Source organism: Talaromyces rugulosus, chromosome II (assembly GCF_013368755.1).
Source record: "Talaromyces rugulosus chromosome II, complete sequence".
NCBI classification, from domain to species: domain Eukaryota; kingdom Fungi; phylum Ascomycota; class Eurotiomycetes; order Eurotiales; family Trichocomaceae; genus Talaromyces; species Talaromyces rugulosus.
Genome location: NC_049562.1, coordinates 281,825 through 305,731, shown reverse-complemented (window position 1 = coordinate 305,731; position 23,907 = coordinate 281,825). Strand labels below are relative to the sequence as shown.

Here is a 23,907-nt window from a genome sequence, read left to right as displayed (position 1 = left end):
CGTGTGTGTGTTTTTGCAGAACCATATAGTATGTACATATACATGTAGTGGGTCGGCATTTTCCTGATTTTATATGCCGGCCATTCACTTCTTACCCTTTGCCTCGGTTATGTATGAGAATGGGCGGTTATATCTAAATCCGTGAATTTAGTAGTTGTTGAAATATAAAATATATTGTAACGACAGCTACACTTTTCTATACCGTTTACACTCTTCGGCTAAGTCGTGGTCTGTTTGATAGTTAACTCTATACGCTATTGTTTGACCCCGGATTTATTTACTCCCCCGCATCCGCTCACCGACTATCAAAGCCGCCAGGGGTAGAAACAAACATACTAAGAGCAGAATAAAGAATAGATACGATGGAGGTCCCTGTCATAATCTGTGGCTCTGGCTCAGCTGGCCTCTGTGCAGCAACCTTTCTCGCTTGCGCCGGCATCCCGGCATCGCAGATCAAAATCTTCGAGCGCAGTGCCGGCCCGATGGAACGCGGCCAGGCCGACGGGGTGCAATGCCGCACGGTTGAAGTTTTTGAGTCATTCGGACTGTCGGAGAAGCTTCTTCGAGATGCATACCATGTCCTCGAGGTCTGCTTCTGGGCTGATCAGCCAGATGGAAATGCCCAGAAAAGGCTGGTCAGGACTGGGCGAACGGCGGATACAATGCCTGGATTATCGCACCATCCACATGTGATTCTAAACCAAGCGCGTATAAATGCGATGTTTTTGGAGAAGATGAATCAACGTGGTGGATTACAGGTAGACTATGGTTGCGCGGTGACGAGTGTCGGGGTGTATTCGAGACACGACAATGATGAGCACCCTTGTGAAGTGAAAGTAGAGAGAGACGGCAGGGAGGAAGTTTTCAGAGCAAAATACGTTCTTGTAAGACCTCTACTACTGTTTTGATCAAGCGTAACTGTCTGATTTGAGAGACAAAAGGGGTGTGATGGTGCACATAGCATTGTTCGACGCTCGCTTGGGTACAAGATGATTGGCGACAGTACAGACGCAGTTTGGGGCGTAATGGATGTATATCCGAGAACCAATTTCCCAGATATCCGGAAAAAAGTAACTCTACATACCCAAGATGGAAATCTCATGGTATGGATACTCTTTCCTCGAAGGATCGTGCGAAAAACTGCTGATCAAGATAGATCATTCCTCGCGAAGGGGACTCGTTGGTCCGATTCTACATCGAGCTCCCGCAAGGCACAGTAGCAAAAGAAGTCCGGCTCGAAGACCTTCATCAGAGAGCTCAGCGGATATTCTCCCCCTATTCCATGGAAGTGGCCGAAACATTCTGGTGGTCTGCATACTCTATTGGGCAACGCCTTGCTGACCATTTCCACAAAGACAACCGTGTCTTTTTGACGGGTGATGCATGTCACACGCACAGCCCCAAGGCTGGACAGGGGATGAATGTCAGTCTACAAGACGGATACAATCTAGGGTGGAAAGTTGCTGCTGTTCTCAAAGGGCAAGCTCCCGCGTCGATACTAGAGACGTATCGTCTTGAACGCGAGAAAGTCGCGGCTGATCTCATCGAGTTTGATCGTTTTTTTGTGCGGATTTTCTCGTCTAAATCTTCTAGTGACAGTCACACTCCCCCAGAAAGCTTTGCAGAGCATTTTATCAAAGCAGGCAGATATACGGCCGGGCTGACAGCCAAGTACGAGGACTCTGTGTTGACATCTACCGCAAGGAGCAAGGCGAGCCTCGCAGCGGGGCTCACTGTAGGCATGCGATTTCCAAGCGCGCAGGTTGTGCGATTGTGCGATTCAAGGGCTATGCAGCTTGTGCGAGCTTTTCCTGCCGACGGCCGATGGCGGATTGTAGTCTTTGCTGGTGATATCAGCCAAGAAAGCAATGCAAACAAGCTTACATCTGTATATTCGCCTGTCTCGTGTGAATGTGAAGAAAATGCTAATTTGTTCGAATATAGTTGGCTAATTTCCTCTCATCCAATGACGGACCAGTCACCAGATCGACAGCGCCAGACGCCGATCGTGATAGTTTTATCGAGCCAATCCTCGTTCTTCGCGGGGACAACACTAAGGTTGATCAGGAGCAGATTCCGGATTATTTCACTCCTGTAAACGGCCGATGGCGGATGCGCGGTATGTTTTCCCTAATAATGCATATGTATTGGTCACATCTAATAAGTGGGCACAGACCTGTTCAAGGTTTTTGTGGATTGTGACAGCTACAACTCTGGACATGGAAATGCATACCAAAAATATGAAATTGACGAGACGAAAGGAGCGTTGGTCGTTGTCCGGCCAGATCATTGTACGTTGCATACTACCCAAGGGTCATTAAGTGTATGGCTAACTTTTCAATGTTCTAGATATTTCACTGGTTACGGATTTGGAAGACTACGAGGGTCTCGGTGATTTCTTTAAAGGGTTTGCTACATATGTGTAGGCCGAGCCGATGACATATAGCTATGTCACCCTCATGTGTTAACATTGAAGATGTGGTATCAAGTGATGAAGAAAATTAATAAATTCTAAGCTCATTACTCATACTAAAGTATCGTACAATTGATCTACTCGACCTTGAAGTCAATGGTGTGATGTATAGTGACCACATTCTGATTCATGCCGTCCCGGACCAACCCTTCCATGCTCTCTGTATCGGCCTCGACACTGCCATGCACAGACGTGTGCGTACCAAGTCTTTGTTCCGCAAACATCTGATGGGGGTACTGATTTCCAAGCGACGACATAGCGTATTTGTCGCGACTACGAACACCATGGTTCTCGGTCATGGCAAACGCGCCGATATTCGGTTGTAACTCGACAGCGAGACGACCTAGCGATGGAATGGACGTGGCAATTATACTCATGTTCATAACGGCCCTGCTTGTTGTTAGCATTTAGAAGAATAGAAGTGTGGAAACAAAGGGGCGTACTGGTCCCAGATGCTGGCATTCATCGCCATCCATGTCTTGTCACTTGACTTGGCAAGGGTATTGTAGTAGTGAATTTGAAATGCGACAGCAACAGGAACGCTGGAAACTCATTAGTTGTTTTGTTTATTTGTCGTTTTTTTTTGTGAAAAAAAACTTACGCAAGTCGAATGGAAAGCATCCCGATAATTCGGACTCTCTTACTTGTAGATACCTGCACTCCCCAAAGAACCAGACAGGGCAGAATGATGAGGCCAATGTCGGTTATAATGTTGATAGCCCCGACAGCCCGGAACAGCATGGTCTGAAACAAGTCAGTATGGTAGCGGAAACAATAGTTTGGGGTGTAGTCCTCCCACCTGGTCGATGCATTTTCCATTCACAAAATCCCACGGATGAGGCGACGAGCACCTTGCAGCCAGAGAGACAATGGAAGCCACTGCCCAAGCAACGATGGTTGCGATCAAGGTCCAGTTTGCAATAAACTGTGCGCCTTTGCTCATGAGGTTTTTGAAGAGTAGGCCAATAGAGAGTTTGCTCAAGGCGATCGTGGCGATGAGCAGGATTTGCGCGATGTACCAGTACTGGACAAATATTTAGCCTTTGGAATATATATATATATAAAGAAATGAGTCTTCAATGTTACCTTTTGGAAGAGGTCGAGATTGTTTGACGAAACAATGTCTTGTTTTTTGCCGAGGCCATGGCTGATGGCGAGCTGCACGAATGCACTTTGGATAATAGCCAAAATCTAGATTCCGATTAGGCATGTTCGCATGAAATAATGAGGATGACAACAAAGGCTCACTGTAGCTCCTCCAAGAAGGTAGTCGTCGAGTTGCACGACTCGCCCGATATAGAATCTGGCAGACAGTCGCGTGGCCACCACAACGACCGACAGGACCAACAACGTATACACAGAAACAGCAGTAAAACCGCCGTGGTCGTCGTCAGTAATAGGGAATATTGGAGGGCGCACGCCGGCGCCCAGGCCTGTAATCGCCATTCTCCTGAATGTTTAAAACGGCGATGGCTGTTGTGCTCGGGAATTAATAGTTATTCGTCGATTATTTTCCGACGCAGCACAATGCAAGGAAGCGCGACAATTCCTATGTCTCCATTGTCCTGTTCGACGGCGAATATGCTATGCGTTTATGTCTAAAGCCATGGAAAAACAAAGAAAAAAAGGATTCACAAGCGAGCAAAATCCCTCCCGATTGCGTTTCACCATTGGTCCATCACGAAATGCTTGAACAAGCCTATGAACTCAATCAACCCGAGGTGTATGTGCTTTTGACTTTCCATTATCACATTATCTACGCTAGAGGAGCCGACAGCCAGTGACAGCTGCCAGGATCACAGGGAAGAGCCCACGATACGGGCCTGTGGAGAATAGCTCTCGCTAGAGCCATTTTAGAAGGTGACAGTTCCATCCAATGCGTTCAGTTTATCGCGGAGGCTCCGGCAACTAGCAGGCTTTTGGTAGTAATGGCCGTGGCAATCGGTGAAGACCGCGGCGACTTGTGGGCCGGCTGTCTTCCATTGTTTCTTAACATTGTCTTTGTTAATGAAGTCCTAGTCATGGTCTCGTAGGATCGCGTAGGGCGATCACCGCGCCGGTTGTGTCGCATGGCGCATCCCCCTCCTTGACCAGCCAGAAAATGGCCGGATTGAGCAACTAATCGACTGGTGCGGTGGTGATATCGCGGTGCCCACAGCCCACGAGGACTAGGCTTATCGCAGCTAATCGCAGCGTTTTTTCCCAACGTCGCCAACCCCGAGAAGGATCGATCTACAATCACACTGGAGACGCTTCCCATGCACGTCAGTCGCCAACGAGCATATAGTCGAGCAACTGCCGGTCAGCCAGTGGGAATACACCCGGGCGAAGTGCAATTGACCATGGTCAATGACCATCATGCAATGATCGCAGACAAGACGCCGCCCCTGACATGACTCGACTCGTCGGCTGAGACCGGGGCGCGCCGCAGCTAAGAGACACGCCAGCGTCAGGAACAGAGACAGGAAGGACGTACTAAGTACAGTTCAGATGAAAAAGACTGCTCTAGAAACAGAAGGTGACCAGGATCAGACATGCGCAGCCATAGCCAAACCCATGGCGCCACGCAGTGTGCGTGTTCCGTGCCCTGCCCTAGCGCCGCCAACTACTAAATAGAGCTGGTGAGAAACTTAGTACTATTAGTATACAGCTCTGGCGGTGACTATTGGGTCAGCGATCCCTGTTCCTCGTCCCACTGGCCATGGCCACTCACAGTACGAGGAGGCTGCGACTTGAGGATCACCGTAGGATCTGCTTTTCAATGCAAGACGTTTCGGAAACACGATTAGCTGGTGAGGACAGGGACTATTGAGTTTAATCAAAAAGAAATGAGGGGTTTCAACGGAAATATAGTTAAAAATAAAAGTAATTGGCAGGATAAAGACCTAAGTGAAAAATGAAATAAAATAAAATCTCCGACAAGTTGTCCAACGCCACCGGTCAGTGTCGAGACATGGTTCGTTCTAGCATGGGCCCCCCGCCAGCACAAAGAAATTCTATGTTAGTAACTTCCCCATCGGGCTTCTAGATCTATGATTAGTACGCCATCTAATTTGCACCGGATTCCGCTTATCGAGTGAGGTGTCGCGTGGGCGTTCGCCTGTTTGGTGGATTTGTCGTTTATCGGTATGGATCAGTTGGATTGGGCTGTGGTTTCTTGCGCCATTATGTGATAGTGTCGCTCATGGCTTGGCCCAGTAAGGAGAAGCTTTAATAATAAAATTCTGCGGTGTTAATACCACGGTGGGTTAAGCTATTTGCATGTGCAGCGCTCCGCTGCTGATGTCACCTTGCGACTGATAAGCCTCTGAATTCGCCATCACAGGGCGAGAGGGTGTCAAAATACTTGCTGCTGTGCGCCAACGGCCATTTCCTGACTGCTTCAACCGGTCTTGGGCAAGATGGATGGCAACAATATAGAGATGGGCCCTTTTGGGGTCAAACGACAGACCACAGTGACAATCGATTCAGCACGACCGGCGACTTCGAGCAAAAACAACCACCATGCCTACAAGAAATCCGACGTGGGCCAAAACTATGTGCATTCGACAGGATCCAGTGGACGCAAAAAGCTCGACGTAAGTGTCGCATCCTCAACTAGAATGCCGGACGATCCTTGTCGACTAACAAGAAAATAATCGCACGCAGAGAAAATTCGACTCGCTCTCAATCCTCGCCTTGTCAGTGACGCTACTCGCCTCATGGGAGGGAATTGCAAGCAGTTTTTCAACCTCGCTTCTCAATGGCGGACCTTCGTCGCTGGTCTGGGGCATGCTTCTCTCCCTCACGGGCACAATGGCCCTGGCCCTGTCGCTGGCCGAAATGGCATCTATTTGTCCCATTGCTGGCGCTCAATATCACTGGACTGCCCTGTTCGCACCACCCCAGATTCGGCCGTTTATCACTTGGATGCAAGGCTGGGCCACTGTTTTCGCCTGGCAAGCTTCGACGACTAGCATCTTCTTTCTCGTGGCCAGCCAGATCCAGGGCATGGTCATCCTGAACCACCCGAATTATGTGCCCGCTCGTTGGCAGGGTACTTTGATAATGTGGCTTCTGACGTGCTTTTCATTCTCCGTGAACGTATGGGGAATCCAACTGTTACCCTCGCTTCAACTGCTCGGAGGCATTTTCCATGTCGTCTTCTTCATCGCACTCGGTGTTCCTCTAGTTCTGCTCGCCCGTCGGAGCACGCCGGAATTTGTCTTTGAGACTGTGATGAACAACGGTGGCTGGTCAAGTGACGGGATATCGTGGTGCCTCGGCATGTTGACTGTTACATATTGTTTTCTTGGTTTGTTCCCCTGCCCTGTCTAGGTTCCATGCTTTCAAACGAATGTTCTTTACTTATACAATTCAGGCTTTGACGGCGCCATCCACATGAGCGAAGAAGTTCGGAACCCCTCTAAAGTCGTACCGCGAATCCTGGTTCAATCGATCGCCATCAATGGCACTCTAGCGTTCAGCTTCGTCCTGATCCTGCTTTTTTGCATCGGCGACCTACCTGCGGCCCTCAACTCACCCACTGGCCTCCCTAGTATCGAAATATTCTACTCTGCAACCGGTTCTATCAGAGCGGCAACTGTCATGCAGTGTGGTATCACCATAATCGGGCTCATGTCAAGTATCGGAGTCGTGGCATCAGTGTCTCGTCTTACTTGGGCGTTTGCTCGGGACGGAGGGCTCCCATTTTCTAACTTCTTTGCCCACGTATGTTTGTCCTGTTCTTTTAAATAAGCTTTTTTTTCCCAAGGCTAATTGTCCACCCAGATTGATTCTCGCTTCCACGTCCCCTTCCGCTCCATCGGCCTTGTCTGCATTGTTGTCATATTACTCTCTCTGATCAACATCGGCTCATCAACCGCCCTTAGTGCCATTTTGGCGCTCAGCACCTGCTCTCTTTACATCTCTTACATTATCCCTATTGTCCTTCTTGTCCTCCGCCGTTTTGACCAGGTTCGACAGCCTATTCCGTGGGGTCCCTGGACGCTGGGACGTTACGGCCTGGCTGTGAACCTGTATGCCATCATCTTTGGCACATTCATAGTCGTCTTTGTTCCGTTCCCGACGACCATCCCTGTCACCGCAGACAATATGAATTATGCCGGTCCGGTGTTTGGTGGTATGGCGCTGTTGCTGCTGGTTGACTGGTTCGTCCGAGGACGACGACGGTTCCAAGGCCCGTTAAAAGAGCTTTTGACGAGAAATTCTTGATTATATCACGACCTTCTGTATGTACTTACGTTTAGCGGAATCTGTTGTTTTGGCGTTGCGTGTTGGGGGGTGTGTTTGAATTTGGAGTACGGATGGGAAATATCAATACCAGAACTTGAACACTATTTTGATACCTACTCTGAAGATAATGTTTTTCTTGTTTGAACATGTTGGCATATCAAGACATATAAAAACCACAGGGTTGTAATATGTAGATGCAACTAGTCTTTGCCAGTTTCAAACATATATAGCTAATGAACGTAAAGCGAGGTCTATGCTACATTGTTTGACCTCCCAAGAACATTCAGTATATAATGACATGAGGAGGTTAATAGATATCAATTTTCAATAATATTGTTGTTGTTGATTAGATTTATACCGTCTTTTGACCTCTTCGTCCAACCAAATCACAACTCCAAAGAAGTAGAAATGTAAAAGAACTAAAAATCAAAGAAGTGAATGAAGGTAATGGTTCGCTCAATGCCGCTAGCCAGTGAAAATGAAGATGAAAGTCAAGTAATATACAAAAGAGAAATCGAAACCAGAGAAAGAAAAAGAAAAAAAGAAAAAGGAAAAAAAAAAACAAAACGAGAACCCTCCCAATCGATAACCACACCAACTAATGCGGGTATTTCCTGTCCCAATAACGATAAAATGGCCAAAATATCAAAACAGAGGAAAATGAGTAGCAAATCTATATGCAATATTATCAGACAGCGCCCGCTTGACAATGTCTAACAAATGAAACGAACAAAGGTCGACGTAGTCAACCGTGAAGAAGGCAAAAAAAGGTATGTATGCAAGGATCGTATCGTATAGCTCGTTATCAAAAAAACACCCGGTCGATCACACGGTCGATTTGGATGCAGTGCTGGGTGACGAGGATCGACTGCTCGAGTCTGCAGGGTCAAGCTCGTGCTCTTGTAAAACGGCCATGTATTTTGGTGTGCGAAAGAACTTGGGAACCGAGTCCTGCATCCCATAAACGTTAGTTGAGCGTTCTCAATGATATATTTTTTCAAATCAAGCTACTTACGCTGGCCATCAGCTTGAAGACACTTCCCTGAGCAAGCTCAAACAGATTCACGACTTCGGCAAGATGAGTCACGAAATTTTTCTCGTCGCCGCTGATGTTGGTCATTTTCGACGCCAGATTGTTGCGCAAGGTGTGGTCGATGTTGAGTTCGCATGGGGAGCCAGGGGCCAGGAAAGCATTGTATAGACCTGGAATTACATTAGATTAGCTGAATGGTCGTATCGCAAACGGCTGGGTGGCCACCTACTGTAAGCAGCAGCAAGAGTTTCCTGCACTTTTGGCATATGTTCCAAGCCTTTCGAATGTTGCAATCGGGTATATCGGTTGATAAACTCAGACACATCGCAGTAGAACGACAGGTTCTCCTCGCAGAACGAGGCACAGAGAAACTCGCGAAAGAGCAGTCGCAATGACGGGTCTGCCAGAATGTAGTCAAGACGAGCCTTGTTGGATACGTCTGCACCGCAGACTGGGACTCCAACCACAGAGCTGGCTTTTTCATCTTCTGAATTCTTGTGGGATCCTGAGGTCCAACCGCACACTTTAAGCCCTCTCGAGGTGAAGGCATATACCGAGTAGCGCGACGAGTCGAACTGGCTACTACTTGAGCCAACATCGGCGATTGTGCTGCTTGACTTTTCAAATTGCGACTTGTCATAATGCTGGATAAGAGCCACGAGTCCGTGGGCGATGAATTGCTCGCAAATCAGGGTCGTTTCACGGTCATCAATCACCGTGCAGCAGTCCATAAGCCAGTCAAGGGCTGATTTGCCATTGAATGTGTATGCATATCGCTTCCCATTCACGCGAGTATCGCGCGAGAGTTTTACTCCAGTCACGCCATTGTTGTTATCTCCTTTATTATTGTCGGATTCTGACGAGGTCGGCCGGACGTTGGGCCCCTCGGCACCAGCAAAGCGACGGAAAATCACCTCGATGGTCTGTCGGTCAATCAACACCTTGTCAGTATCGATCGCACGCTCAAGGGTGAGGAGGGTCATTCGGTTCCGGGGCGACTGAAGTACTCGAACCACATGCGGTGCTGTGATTCCGTTTCGGTTGCAGAAAATCTGCAAGGTGGCAATCCCCTTGGGCGTCATCTGGCAGACGGTGCCCTTGCTCAGATGCGTGATCGTCCCATTCAGCGGCTCCACGAGCCGGGCAAGCATGAAGTCTACCAGGATCGAGCGAGCCATTTCCCTACCCATTGAGAATGTGGTTGTAGATGTCGTCGTGATTATGCGGTTGGGGTTCTTTGGGTCCGGCATGCGTGCTGATTGTGTGAATTTGAGCGAGCCCAGGTTGATACTGGCTTCATCGATGGTGAATGTGTGGTCGATTTTGGAGAGACGCACGCGATTCGGACCAAGCTTCAGACTGACCATCAACGTCGCAAAGAGCTCTTTCATGTCCTGGGTGAAATCATCTGCGTCAGTATGGCTGCTGCTAGTAAGATTAATTGTAAAAAACGTACTTTGGCAAACGGTTTCGAATCGTCCGTCGTACGCATCAAACGTGTACTGGGCTGGTGCTTGGTGGACTTCATGGTGAACAACGAGCCAACCATTTCACCCGGTCTGTATTTCCTTTTTCACTCTGCAATGTAAATGTTTTGTCGGATAGTTGGCGAATCTTGCGCTTATACAGTGATGGATCACTGTCCTAATCGGCTGCCCTTCCTATCGAAGCCGGGGTATATCGATGCTTTCATCCGGACTGGGAAAATGGTCAACGGGAGCAAGCAAAGCAAACGGACAGCACCGAAATTATTTAGAGCATTACACAACCTGGGCAGGAACAGGAAATCCAACTATGTATTATTATTCCCAGAAACTCTAATTAAGGTAAGTATTTGAAACAAGGGGACCCGTCACCACGTGGAAGCGGTGACGAAGGGAGCACACAGTCATCAAACCGAAGGATTCCGGGGGGACCCAATCCTTTGGCCTCGTCCATTATTTGGTGTTTTAAGGGCCCTATGGCTGGTATCGCAACGGCCCCGCCCCTCTTTTCACCAGTGTGCGACTCCAGTTTCTCGTGTTACCGTTGGGGTGATTGGGTCCAGAGCAAATAGACGGGTTCAGGTCATCCCTAATCGAGGAGCTTCGTCGCTGTGTCATGTCATGTGCTGCGAGCTCGACTGGGTTTCTCATTCGCGCCTGTTGCGATAGCGTCCTCCGGCCGGCAATAGTAGGGTTTACTATTATTGAGCGGTCGCCTGCCGATAAATTCGGTATACGTACGGAGACTCCGTACGTCGATACCACCGCAGATCAGACCCCTATCCAGACAAAGGGAGAGGCGTCCTCGGTGCATAATTTGCTGGCTTGCATCATGATCAGCCCACGTGGAATGTCTCCAAGAAAGGGGGATACTAGCCTGTCATAGTATGGAGCAAGGTTCCTGTGCCGTTCATTCTCGCCAATTGCAGCCCCCGACGGTATGCTGAGAATGACACCAAGCCTGACAATCCCTTTTCGATAGCTGGTGGACCTTCCGGAATAGGGAGTACTCTTTTTTTGCCCAGCCCCAGAGTTCTTTCTCTGACTCGGATCAGCGTCCCAGACGGACATAGTGTCTATCAGCCCCAGCCAGTCACATCCTTGGGGGCCAGGTTCAACACGCACTCCCGGTGTTCTGATTCGGCCCTGGTGACACAGACAGCATGGATTATTAGTTTTATTACTAAATTAGCAGTGATAGACCACATTTTAGAGTCTGGGCTGCTGCCCATCCCCCAAACACGTGTTGATTAATCCCAACTCCTGGCCTAAATGCACGGCAAGTGGAGAGTGCGTATCACCATCAGAACAGATCCGGAAAGACGTGGCTTAGTTACTAGAGGTTTGTGGCTTCAATGGTAGACATCCCTATACTAGCCGGTTAACAGATCCGGAAATTAGTGGCTGATTAAATATTATTATTATTATTATCATTACTATTCGGTGTGCTCTAGAATATAATACCGTGTCACTTTTGATCCTCCATGTGGCAATTCATACTCAGCAAGGGATCCCGTCGTATCGCATCGCATTCCTGTCGCTTGTCTGGGATTATTTACCTGGGCGGTGGCGATGTCTCGCTCATTGTAGAGTAATACTAATAATCTCTGTCACCGGTACGGGCCACATTGATGTACTCCAGGTGCCTCGTGTTAGAGAATAATAATCCGTCTTAATTAAAATTAAACTTGTGGCTGTTCATCAATATTCCAAATTCAAGACCACGTTGCGATACCCATAAATCTAAATATTATTATGGGGTAGTTTAACTCTACTGCCTAATCGAGACTGGGCGCCTTCTATCAGCTGCAATCCCGCGGGTCTAGGATATAAAGCCAATAGTCTGATAATTATATACCCACCTACGATCATGAAAACGGTGGGCCATTTTGTACTCCGCATCAGACTAAATTAATGAGACATGTACGGTGTACCACTGTACTGAGCAGTGCTGCACGACATGAGTGATCGGAACGGGAATTCTGGGGACCATTGACACCTTCCTTTCTCGGGCATTACTATGAAGGTTTTCTAGCAAACAAGTGGACATCTAACCTACTTACGTTACGACGAATTTATGGGGTAGTACTGTGTACATGGCATCATGCCTGTCGTAGATCGTTGTAGTACTAAGTATTCAGGCCCACTTGAGTTCCAAACTTCCAGAAGCGTGGTACACTGTACTGCATGTAGCCCGCACTTTACGTACTCATTAGGAAATGGCCTTTGGTATATCAGTGAGGGCCATTTTCCCGCAAGATGTTGAGCAACTTGAATTTGTATACTACTACTGTACCCGTGGTTTCACTATATGCACCTTGTTTCCGTATTGACACTACAAAAGAGAAGCCCTGGTTTACCCTGTCATCAAGTTTGAGATTTCTCAACAGTGAGACGGGTTCCGCCTGATCTGCACATAAGATGAATATTATTTGGTAGTTTTGTCATGAAAATCTGAAGTTCATTCGTCGAATCTCGAGCAATATCAATTGATATCTTCATGCACCATTAATTGTCATTTCCATTTTCGGTATCTACATCAAAAGCAGCGGGCGTTTTCGGGAAGACGAAAAATGTAGCTGACTAAGATATACTGTTTTACTTTGTACACCGAATTTTTGAGTAATAACTTTCTCCACTAGGGATTGTACTATTGATAAACGGTAATATTAAACTTTCATCTGCATACATTCTGCCGGAAACGCTGATTATGGATGCAATAAGCCCTAATTTTGTCATTGACGACTGGCTCGTGTTAGAATGTACCAAGAATTCTTGAAGGATTCTTGTCGGTCATACTATTAGCCATACAAAGGTCACTAGGCCAATTGCATGGTAAACAACTTAACAGGGTGTACTTCTACTTTTCCATATTATTATCAGAACGCTTATTTGCCTATCTAGGGATTGATCAAAGATATCCATTGATACTAATAAAAATACAATATTCATATGAAAGAGCAGCTGAACTACCCGACTGTTTTCGCACGCGTCGCTTGGTCAATTAAGATTTCGGAAAATGTGATAGAGCACCAGAAAATATAAAAGTATCACTTGAGGTATTGGTTAGGTTATATATCTCCAAACTTTGAACCAAACAAACCTAATTCGATACAAAGTAGTTGACTGCCACAAGATCCCCCAACTGCAGCTGGTTCACCATAGCATCAAGATCAAATCTCATCCGTTGCGTGATGGAAAACTCCTTCTCCTTCAAATCCGGGGGAATGGCTGACTCGGTGTTCTGATGATAGAGCAGAAACACATAGCGATGTGGCGCCGCAAGGGGAGGCGGTCCAGCAGCAGCCCACGGCGCAATGGGTCGCTCATCACTTTTCAGTTCTCGTTGGTGCTGCTGGTCAATTTTAAAACCAGTCTGAATCCAGTGAGCTATAGGACTGAGTGCATTCCACGAGATAAATGGTGCGTCGGGGTCGAGAGAAATAATGGTGTAGGTAGCTTCATGAGGTAGGTCGGGGGGTGCGAAAAGGGTTGGGGATGGCTGCGTCTCTGTCAAATTGTTAACCATTGCAATTATCTGACCCAGGAAGAAAATCAGTATGGATTTCTTACCCTTCTTAGCTATCTGCAGCCCCGGACTGGTGACCTTCTTCGAACCTAAACTGAGGCCCAGAGTGTGGTAGGTGCCATTCTCCAGGCCGCGCAGCAAATCCTCGATTTTAGAAACGTCGGGCATTGTCAACGGTATATGTTTTCAATTCTGTTCAATTTCAAAGATAACAAAAATAATAAGAGAAAAGAAAAGGAAAATAGGTGGAAACATGTTAGCTTCCAATTGGGTGCCGGTTCCGGAGTCGAGTTCCCGGAACCGGGGTCCGTAATATATAACATGCAGGGATTGTTATACTAGCTTCTTCTTCTTCTTCTTTTCCCCCCAAAGATCCCCTTTTGTTTATTTGAACTCTTGACTAGTACTTGGTGAGGAATATATGTTCAACGGTGTGAGTAGTTTTATGAGAAGCCAAAGTTCCAACAAAATTGCCATACCGTTCGGTGTCATTCTGAAGTCATTGTAGGAAAGTATAACCAAACATAAAGGATGGCGACATTCTTATCGATATATGTACAATCAAGTCACAATAAGTTGGAGAAGGAAGTACGCAAATTGCCTATTCTAGTGGAAGGAGAATGTAATCTTTGGGTCTTCCATGGGCCTGCGAGCGCCGTGCTGGGAGGGCAAGACCGCAACTGTCGTCGTTATGTATAATCTGGTGTATTGGCTGGAGAAGATGCGGCTTGTTCCCCGTAACCGACCGCTGCAAGCAAATTGTGTGGAAAAAGGGCTCCTGTACCAGGAGCCCCGGCAAGCGCGTGAAATCCTTGAATTTTGAAAGGAGATCTTGTTTACCGCGAAGTAACGATAGAATGGGGCTGTCTGTAGCCACGTAGAGGATTTCAAGCACACTAAGCAAATCTATACGCCACTTCAGGCTCAGATTATGTGTAGAGCAGTAGCTGTCAAAGCTAGAAAACACATCTGCTTTGCCAAGGCCGACAGTAGCTAGTAGTATAAGAACCATTGTTGCCGTCGCTCGATTATTGCCATCGACAATTATGTTGGACGGCTTCTTGTTGCCGGTGTCGGAGACTAATGGCATAGATGCTACGATAATGGGAATGATGTGACATTGTCCACTGGCGAGCAATTCTTGCATAATCTCGTGCATAATCTCAACAACATGCTCCGGGATACTAAACTCCGCCCGTGGGAGTTCGTAAAGATTAACGTAAACATAAGGCAATTGTTGATGGCGACTAAAATGCACGTAGGTCACATCGTTGATCTTAGGATCCGCCAGGAAGGCAGATTCTTGCGCAATCTGTGCCAGGAGCGAAGTCCAGACTTGATCGTCGACAGAGAAGGTTCTCATTGGAACCACCCTGTTCAATAGATCTTTGAATATTATAGCTTGTTGCGTAAAGTCCTTTTTGAAAGAGCCAATTGGATCTCGAACAAAAGCATGTATTTGCACGTACTCGACTATGCGAGAGAAATCTCCTTTTAATAAAAGAGCTGACATCCTGTATGAACTCTGTTGGAACAGCTTCAAAGAGAGGTTGTCGGTCAGGTCACTGGTGCATTCGTAGTCTACAGGTACATTTAAAAAGTCCTGCTTTGCTGTTTTCAAATCAACTGGTAAGTGTCGCGATTTCATGATGTCGACAATATCCATCAAGATAGCATGTGTTTGACTTTTGAGTCTTTCAGAAACCTGGCTCCATGCACTCAAAACACATGGACTAGCCAGTACGTCCAAAACCGTGTCGATGCAACGAAGCGGAACTCCCCTTTCCGGAAAGTTTGATAACATCCAGCAAAGCCGTCCATATTCAGACTCCAGGTCGCCAAATTTTGCCCATTCATCGTGAGTGAAAAACAGATCTCTTGTTTTTTCCACGGTAGGGAATAGTCGAGGTGGGGCGTTATCTGGGTTCGGGCAAACAGTTTCAGACACACGCCAGACGGCGAGGTCGAATAGGTCTTGGAACGTTGGATTCAGTAGATCGGACAGCTTTTGACGTGGAAGCGGTGCTTTGGTACTGTGGATATCTCCCGTAACCAGGTTCAGGCTTCTGCAGATGTTGTTTAGCTCTGGGATCTACCGGCTATAGTTGAAAAGGTAAATTACTGTGTCTGTGTCGAAATCATCGTTGCAGAATATGTATTGCAAAGTTTGTATGATGCCAGCCATCCCTCCCTGTTTTTGGGGATTTGTGGAGCGAGCTCTGCAAACTAGCCTAGCAAGACGAACCATTTTATACAGTGCTATCAGTTTTTGTAAGCTACTGACAATACGTTACCCCAATAATACCAGAAAGCTAAAGAGGTAATACGCAGCTTATAATGAATCTTTAAAACATTTCCGATATCGGCCCCATTTTCTGGGACTGTTCTGGATTCCTTTATTGTATAATTTCTATATCTTTTGTCTAAATGATTATCACAGCCAGCTTTATTTTTTTTCTCTAAGAATTTGTCCCGTTCAAATATGTTTTCTCTACTTTCAAAGCCGCTTTCAAGTGCCGAGCCAGATACTCTATCTGCTGTACGCTATTATGTGCTTGTATTGAGAACCTCATCACGCGTTTCGGATATTGAGGCCAGTTATAGACTTGGGTTTCGATTCCATAGTGTTCCATCAATTGCTTTTGTAAAGGAAGCGTCCCCTGAGGGCTTTCAGGACCAATGGTGTCTGGCAGCGGAAATGTGACCATGGACCCAAGCATCTCATCTGGACTCGCCGGCGGGATTCCCAATTCGCGATGGATAACCTTCCGAGCTTCCAAGGCTACATGGTGGTTACGTTGTACTAGTCCCCTATGACCGCCGGGAAGGACTGTAGACAAAAAGTCCACAATGGCTGGTAAGGAGAGATAGGTCGACGGGTCAAACGTGCCTATCCAGTCGAAGTCGTGCTCAAACTGGGTGTGTACTCCCGCGTGGCTATCTCGGTAGTAACAGGTGCGCGCAACAATGACTGGTTTGGTACTGGCAATCTTGTCTTCTCGCACATATAAAAGACCCAGGCCTCGCGGAGCACACATCCATTTATGAAGACTAGCAACATAGTAAGGCGCATTGATGTCGCGTAGGTCAACTTCAATTTGACCAGGAGCGTGTGCGCCGTCCACCAAGGTAACAACGTTGCGACTATCCAATTCGGCAACAATACGCTTGATAGGAAATATGACGCCTGTTCTGCTGGGGATGTGATCAATGATAGCGAATTTGGTCTTGGGTGTGACATGAGACAGAATACTTTCAACCACTTCATCTTCGCTCTTTACTGGGAAAGGCACGTTGGCAATGACCACGCGAGCATTCACTTGCTTAGCAATGTGCTTGAGGATCAACAGGGCTGAGCTGTATGCGTGGTTGGTAATGAGCAGCTCGTCACCAGCATTGAAATGCTGGCTAAAGGCCGCAGCATTCAGACCTTGTGTTGTCCCTGGCATTATCGCTAGCCCAGCAACATTCGCATTCAAAAAACCTGCTAGAGCTTCCTTGGAATTTCGAAGTCCTGAGGCATAGTTTTTGCCAAACCAGCTAGGTGGGCTGTATTCGATATCATCGCTGATTTTGCGCTGAGCATTTCTGACCTTGTGTGGACAACCTCCACAAGAGCCATGATCAAGGTGAACTATGTCCGGTCGCAAAGGCCACTCTTTGAAATACTCGCTAGTCGGTGGTAAATCCTTATGGTTTCCATTCACGCCCGTGTTGCTTTCCATCTCAACAATTGTCTGAGATGGATATTTTTCCAAACTGACTTTAAAATTTTCCAGTGCCTGGAGACTGGAGGATGGCCCAGACCGAGGCCGCAGGCAATGACTTGCGACGAGCGTTTCTCCAGTAGTATATTTCCTTGAAAGAGAAGCCCGAATATCGGCGCTCCTCGGTCTCAAATTAAATCAAGAGCGCAATGGGGTTACATGGTAGAGATTGGCCGCGTAATTATCCCCTGCTAGTACACGATGCTCAAACTGCATAAAACAAGAGACTAAAACTTAGCTGAAAAAGCGCCGTGTTGTGGTGGGTTGTCTTTGCTATCATTTGGCTGTAATATTATTGCCGAGGCACCAGGCAGTTCAGATGATCAGGATATATCTTCTTGACCAATAAATAGGCGTCCATTCGTTACTCAAACACAAATCTGATGTCAGATTATAGTTACACCAGTCCCTCGGCAAGCATGGCCTTAACTAAAAGCAATACGTCGTAATACAACCTGCGGGTCGGTTTTCTATTCAGCTAGCTTGGAAACGACTTTATATTGGCCGGCGGTGATTGATCATACGTTGTAGCACGATTAGGCTCGTTGGCGTTCATTATCATAGGAAGAAGAAGAATAAACTACGAATGCTGACTGGGTCCTTGTTTCTTACACCTAGCAAAATTACTAGTAGAACTTATGATCAACAGAGCTTAGCTGGAAGTGGCGTGATTCGAAATTTCAAGCTGGGCATGGAGCCCTCGAAACAAGCCAATACTAGTTCAAGGAAACACTCACTATCAATCGATGCCTTGGAAGGGCCCTTGCGAATTGTAAAGGAATAATATTGCCAGCCATCTGCGCCTGCATCCATAATCTCTGTGCATACCACATTTAGCTCTTAAAATGGCCGCGAAGACTGAAGTTGACTATGGAGAGCTGCCAACTATATCATTGGCGAAGCTTGTCAAAGGGGATACTGCCACTGCGAATGACCTCGTCACTGCTTGTCGTGATGTAGGTTTTTTCTACTTAGATTTTCGCGATCCGTTGACGAGTAAGATCCTTGAAGACGTGGATAAACTGGTCACAATTACCGAAAATACTTTCCAACTACCCTTGGACGAAAAACAGTATTACAACACCGAGAAACTGTCAACATTGTCCAAGACACATGGGTGAGTAGTGTTGCACAGCGCCATTTAGCGACCCTACTGACGTGCTCGCTTTCCTCGAAATTAGATATAAAGCAGCCGGTTTAGCCTCAGGTCCGTTTCAAGAGAAAAGAGATGGGTTTGAAAGTTACATGGTATGGATTGCTCAAACATTTTGCCAGCAGCAATTTTGCTGATTGTACTTATTCAGATCGCCAATAACGCGCTGTTCGACCTGGACCCTAAAATGCCATTAGCAGCGCCCGAAACAATCACCAGTCAACGAGAAATGCTCAAACAATTCGTCGGCGACATACATGAGTATGGGCTTGTGATTCTCTCTGCACTGTCTCAAGCACTGCATATTCCTTTCCAGGAGTCCCATCGTAACACGGTGCCAAATACAAGTAGCCTGGGGCTGCTTCGGTATCTCACTTACGGCAGTAGCGAAAAGAACGTTGGCCATATCGCACACACTGATATTGGGACTCTTGCCATTGTATTTTCCCAAACGGGAGGGCTACAGGTTCTCATGCCCGGGCTAGACGAGTGGCAGTATATTGCCCCCAAACCAGGACATGCGATTGTCAACGTCGGAGATTCTCTGACTGCCCTCTCCAAGGGTGCTCTCAAGTCTTGTCTGCACCGTGTTGTACCTCCACCAGACGCTTGGAATCAGACCAAGTACTCTATTGTCTATCTAGTACGGCCAGAGCACGACGTTAATTTCACGGCGGGTGACGGAAAAGACTGGAGAAGCCTTGACTGGCATAATCGCAAATTTGCAATTTTAAGAGCATCCCATGATGTCCAAAAGGCAGATGCCACTCTTACTGGACGCCATGGTTATATCGGCCTTGCGGACACGCCCGTATTGCAATCTGGTGTAGTTTAGCGGATCGATGCGATAGCACTGCCGTTGAATAGCAATTCGTGAATTCGAAGCGGGCTATAGGGAAGTCGCTGATAGCTAATAGCCTGCTATGCAAAACATGACGCTTGTTAGACATTTTCATTGCTGCTGCTTTTACCTTTTCCAACCCCTTGAATCAAAGTGATGGACACATTAAGGGCATATCCACAGCTAAAGATTGATTGGCCCGGGGAAGTACGCCCAGCAAATAAGCACTATTTTTCTAAGGATGAATGTAATCCATGCCTAACAAGATCTAGCGTAAGTCTCCCGAAGTACAGAGTATATGATTGGTCTGTACGATACATAACGTCAACTGGACCCTGATATCACCATTTAGGGGTCCACTGTTCAGCCACGGCTGAAGCATGATCTACGAATACCTCACCCACATTCTCGTGTTTCGCTTCACATCTGGGGGAATTGGAGAGCTCGGAAAACGCTTCTTGACATCCGAGTCTAGCCGAATGAGATATAGCTCAGTCATCCTCCAAATACGAATTACCAGTCCGTCCGGGCTAAGCAAATGATTACTAGTCGGTAATTTAAATTAATATGACAGTACGTTTAGTAAACACATTAAGACCCAGCCTTCGAAGCAGTATCAATTGCTTATTCCCGAGCAAAATGTCGGTGGGGAGAGATGACTCATATAATAAAGAAACGATGCGAGGGTGGGGAGCAATGGCTTGCTTCAATTCGACCGGGGTTGCCGGCAGAACAAAGAACAAAGGACGGCTAGGAGAATAATAAGTTAATACTCTAAAGTCTAAGTAGGATTATTATTAATAATTCTTGTGTGGGTGGGGTCCTTCTTGGCCTTTCGCAATGGCAATCTAGGCCTTGCATCCGAATTGGATCCAAATACTCATCCATCTGCTATCCATCATCTCGTATCCAGACCTCAGTCCACTTGAGTGATCGACACGCTGGTTATGGCCTCCTCTGATGAGAGACCAGACGACGGCAGTGTCGACTTCGTTGCGCCGACAGAATGGGAAGAGAAAAACCTCAGACATGTCTGCGATGAGATCCCGCCTTCGATATTCCTCATCTGCATTGGCGAACTGGCTGAGCGCTTTACCTACCGCTGTATCACAGCTCCTATGCGTAGGAATATTTGCCTTCTCATGTTGTTGAAAGCCTGAAAGCTGAACCCCTCTAGAAAACTATGTCGAAAATGCTCGCGACGACCCGTTAAGACCGGGAGCTCTGGGCAGGGTAAGAATCTCAACACAGTCGTGTATGAGAAAAAAAAAAATAAATTAACCAGAGCTTGTATAGGGCCAATCAATTGCTACTGGTATCAATTATTTTTTTACCGCCTGGTGTTACATGGCACCCTTAATAGGCGCTATTATGGCCGATAGTTTGCTTGGCCGCTTTCGCACAATTTGTCTCGGAGCTGCGTATGGAAACACCCCATGGATTAATAACCAATAGGAAGACTGATGTCTAATATATGTGACAGATTCGCTAGCTGTGGTGTACTGATTCTTTTTGTCACTTCTTTCCCTATGAGCCTTGACAAGGGTGCTGGGCTGCCAGGACTGATCGTTGCGTTAGTGCTGATCGGATTAGGGTCAGTCTACTTGATCAAAATATTGACCCATAACGTGAAACATTCTTGCTGAACGGATTCGCTAGGTTTGGAGGGATAAAGAGCAATGTGTCACCACTGATTGCCGAGCAATACTCAAGAAAGCCTCTCCGAACTCACACTCTCGAAGGTGGAGAAAAGGTTATTATAGACCCAAACCTTACTATTCAGACTATCTACGGTCGTTATTACTGGTTAGTCATAAACCAAATGCATGCATCTGACTGAGTCAGAAGTCGAAGATCAATGGTGCTGACTCTATCGAAGGGTTATCAACTTGGGTGCGCTTTCTGTGATACCGGCCTCTGTCAGTATATCCCACATTATGAAGTGTAGATTCATGACTGATAAGTGTATCCTTTAGTGGTTGGAATTGAAAGTCTCCTTTTGGGCCGCATTCCTGCTTCCGCTGTGCTTCTGGGCTTTGACAGCAGGGATTCTGGCTCTAGCACGAGGAAAATATGGTGCGCCTCTCATCGTCCGCCCGAAAAATGCCCCATGCTAACTTGCTTGCAGTTGTTCAAAAACCGACCGGCTCTGTCCTCGTCAAAGCAACGCAAGTTTTGTGGCTTGGGCTCAAAGGGGGTCGCAATCTCGATGCGGCAAAGCCGTCAGCTTTAGCGCAAACCAGACCGGGAACAGTCGTTCCTTGGGACGATGAGTTTGTCCAGGAATTAAAGCGGGCGCTGGTTGCATGTACTGTTTTGTGAGTCTTCACTGCTTTATATGTTTCATTCCAGGTAACTAACAATGTTCACCAGCTGTGTGTTGTAAGTTGCGGTTCATTCTAGTCGGCCTACCCCAGCAACTCATGTGTATAGTCCTATTTTCTGGATTTGCTATGGGCAGACCAACAGCAATTTCGTTAGCCAAGCAGCAAGCATGCAAACTTTCGGGATACCGAATGACATGAGTACGTCAGGGATCTTGCAACATACCTGCAAAGCTAATGAATGTGTCTAGTGGGCTGTTTTGGTCCGATTTTTGTTCTCACCCTTCTCCCAGTTCTGTAAGCTCCTTCACGAGACCGCATCAAGACGCGGGAGCTGACTTTATACCCAGAGAAAAAGTGGTCTACCCAACCCTTTCGCGATTCCGTATTAACCCAAAGCCAATCAGCCGAATCACGGCTGGTTTCGTTACCATGGCCTGTACCATTGGGTATACTGCCGGTATTCAAGACTGTGAGTCGTGCGACTCCTCTTTTTGCAGAAGATATACTTATTTTACAGACATCTACAAATCCCCTCCATGCTACGACCATCCTCTAAAAGGCTCTTGCAGTGATGGGGGAAGATTGCCTAATGAAGTAAGATTAAACAATTATATCAAGCAAAAATTTACCTCTACTAACGAAAAGACAGGCCAACGTGTTCTTGCAAATACCTGCCTACGCGCTAACAGCGCTCTCCGAATTACTCGCCTTCGTCACAGGGATGGAATACGCATACACAAAAGCGCCCAAATCGATGCGCAGCATCGTCTCGTCTCTTTTTCTGCTCACTTGCAGCATTGGATCAATCCTGGGAATCACGCTATCCCCTGTTTCCAAAGACCCAAAAGTTCTCGTACAATACGCTTCCTTGAGTGGCGTCATGGCCATCACGGCTGTGTTTTTTCTATTTTTCTTTAGAAAATATGACAAAATAGAGGCTAAGATGAACATGCTCGACTCTAGCGATGACTCTTCGATGACTGAAACTAGACCACAGGATCAGACAGAGCGAAAGACTTGACTTTGTGGAGGAAAAGCTCGCATTTGTAATATGATTGGGGGAATGTTTGGTTTGGGAGGAAGCAATATTTCATTAATGAAAGAAGAAAGAATTTAATTCTCAGGCATAGAAGTACTATAGAATAATTTGATATACTTTTCTTCTTCTTTTCACGGTGGTCTATAATGCTGCTCCCCAATAATAGCTCAATTACTAAAAAACAAAGCAAAGCTACAAAATTTCAATACGTAATATTACGCTTAGTTACAACCGCTAAGGGGAAGACGCGGGCCGACCCGCTCCTAAAACCGGGCCCGGTTTTAATAACAGCGTAACGAATACAATACGCATGGGGTCGACACGCCATACTTTAATGCCAACTGATCACGACAGTCATCGCCAATTGTCGCAAGAAGAATGGCCCCCTCTTTAAATAGCGAAGAGCTGCTGCCTCATCGGGTATCGCCTCGTAATCAACCCTGCAGGAATTGTGAGAGATAGAAAATGTTTTATCACATGCTAGATGGAGTTACTCCTGTTCATTCGTATTATAACCGAGGAAATATGCGCAACACCAAAGACTAGACTGCTAGGGACTAGGATCTGCTAAAGTGTCAAAATAAAAACCTCTCTTATTCCAATAGCAGATAGCAGAGTCCAAAGTCGATGAAGGCAAAAGATGACGAGGTAGGTTCTTCCGAATAAGAGGAGCAAAAACTAAACAGAATTCCATAAGCAACCTGTACGACATGTACTCTCCGTAACCCCGCTTTCTGCAAGGTTGTGGAGTCGGAGGATCTCTTTACAGGTTGTGTAATCAGCGTAATTAACTTGAAAACGCCGACGCTTGACAACCTTGCATGTACAGAAAAAGTAAATAATGAGCTATAATAATAATAATTGTTCCTAATTCTACCCTGTAATACGTGATTGAGATTCCTCCGCATATACGAGGTGAAGAATTTGAGGCCAGTGTAACCTGGTGGATGTATGGCGGGTCGACTTTTTGGAGTACCTTGACCTCAATTGTGACCTGACTGCGTCTTCTACGGTAAAAAGCAACAG

The 23,907-nt window shown here is 46.7% G+C and overlaps 7 protein-coding genes across 7 annotated transcripts; 3 read left to right on the top strand and 4 right to left on the bottom strand.

Moving 5' to 3' along the window:
- Positions 1–362: 362 nt before the first annotated feature.
- Positions 363–2,426, top strand: TRUGW13939_02567 (uncharacterized protein; the record flags this gene model as incomplete). Its single annotated transcript, XM_035485760.1, has 6 exons — positions 363–884; positions 942–1,103; positions 1,157–1,888; positions 1,945–2,119; positions 2,175–2,291; positions 2,350–2,426. The coding sequence occupies 6 exons, from the start codon at positions 363–365 to the stop codon at positions 2,424–2,426; spliced, it is 1,785 nt and encodes a 594-aa protein (XP_035341653.1).
- Positions 2,427–2,550: 124 nt separating this feature from the next.
- Positions 2,551–3,919, bottom strand: TRUGW13939_02566 (uncharacterized protein; the record flags this gene model as incomplete). The annotated part of the gene is made up of 6 exons (XM_035485759.1): positions 2,551–2,863; positions 2,917–3,015; positions 3,075–3,217; positions 3,273–3,497; positions 3,560–3,664; positions 3,722–3,919. 6 exons carry the CDS (start codon positions 3,917–3,919, stop codon positions 2,551–2,553), a joined length of 1,083 nt encoding a protein of 360 aa, XP_035341652.1.
- A 1,955-nt stretch (positions 3,920–5,874) lies between these two features.
- On the top strand, positions 5,875–7,687 carry TRUGW13939_02565 (uncharacterized protein; the record flags this gene model as incomplete). Its single annotated transcript, XM_035485758.1, has 4 exons — positions 5,875–6,051; positions 6,122–6,767; positions 6,834–7,183; positions 7,244–7,687. The coding sequence occupies 4 exons, from the start codon at positions 5,875–5,877 to the stop codon at positions 7,685–7,687; spliced, it is 1,617 nt and encodes a 538-aa protein (XP_035341651.1).
- Positions 7,688–8,533: 846 nt separating this feature from the next.
- TRUGW13939_02564 (uncharacterized protein) lies at positions 8,534–10,290 on the bottom strand (the record flags this gene model as incomplete). Its single annotated transcript, XM_035485757.1, has 4 exons — positions 8,534–8,659; positions 8,724–8,911; positions 8,971–10,135; positions 10,198–10,290. 4 exons carry the CDS (start codon positions 10,288–10,290, stop codon positions 8,534–8,536), a joined length of 1,572 nt encoding a protein of 523 aa, XP_035341650.1.
- Positions 10,291–13,328: 3,038 nt separating this feature from the next.
- Positions 13,329–13,922, bottom strand: TRUGW13939_02563 (uncharacterized protein; the record flags this gene model as incomplete). Its single annotated transcript, XM_035485756.1, has 2 exons — positions 13,329–13,735; positions 13,799–13,922. 2 exons carry the CDS (start codon positions 13,920–13,922, stop codon positions 13,329–13,331), a joined length of 531 nt encoding a protein of 176 aa, XP_035341649.1.
- A 433-nt stretch (positions 13,923–14,355) lies between these two features.
- TRUGW13939_02562 (uncharacterized protein) lies at positions 14,356–17,491 on the bottom strand (the record flags this gene model as incomplete). The annotated part of the gene is made up of 3 exons (XM_035485755.1): positions 14,356–15,820; positions 15,877–15,980; positions 16,250–17,491. Coding segments are annotated over 3 exons (2,811 nt in total), but the record flags the coding sequence as incomplete, so codon positions are not given.
- An 875-nt stretch (positions 17,492–18,366) lies between these two features.
- Positions 18,367–22,863, top strand: TRUGW13939_02561 (uncharacterized protein; the record flags this gene model as incomplete). The annotated part of the gene is made up of 17 exons (XM_035485754.1): positions 18,367–18,638; positions 18,703–18,769; positions 18,826–19,498; positions 20,488–20,637; positions 20,693–20,748; positions 20,812–20,936; positions 20,999–21,109; positions 21,175–21,321; positions 21,395–21,434; positions 21,492–21,591; positions 21,644–21,833; positions 21,889–21,897; positions 21,949–22,040; positions 22,091–22,136; positions 22,190–22,311; positions 22,360–22,436; positions 22,492–22,863. 17 exons carry the CDS (start codon positions 18,367–18,369, stop codon positions 22,861–22,863), a joined length of 2,649 nt encoding a protein of 882 aa, XP_035341647.1.
- Between the last annotated feature and the right edge of the window lie 1,044 nt (positions 22,864–23,907).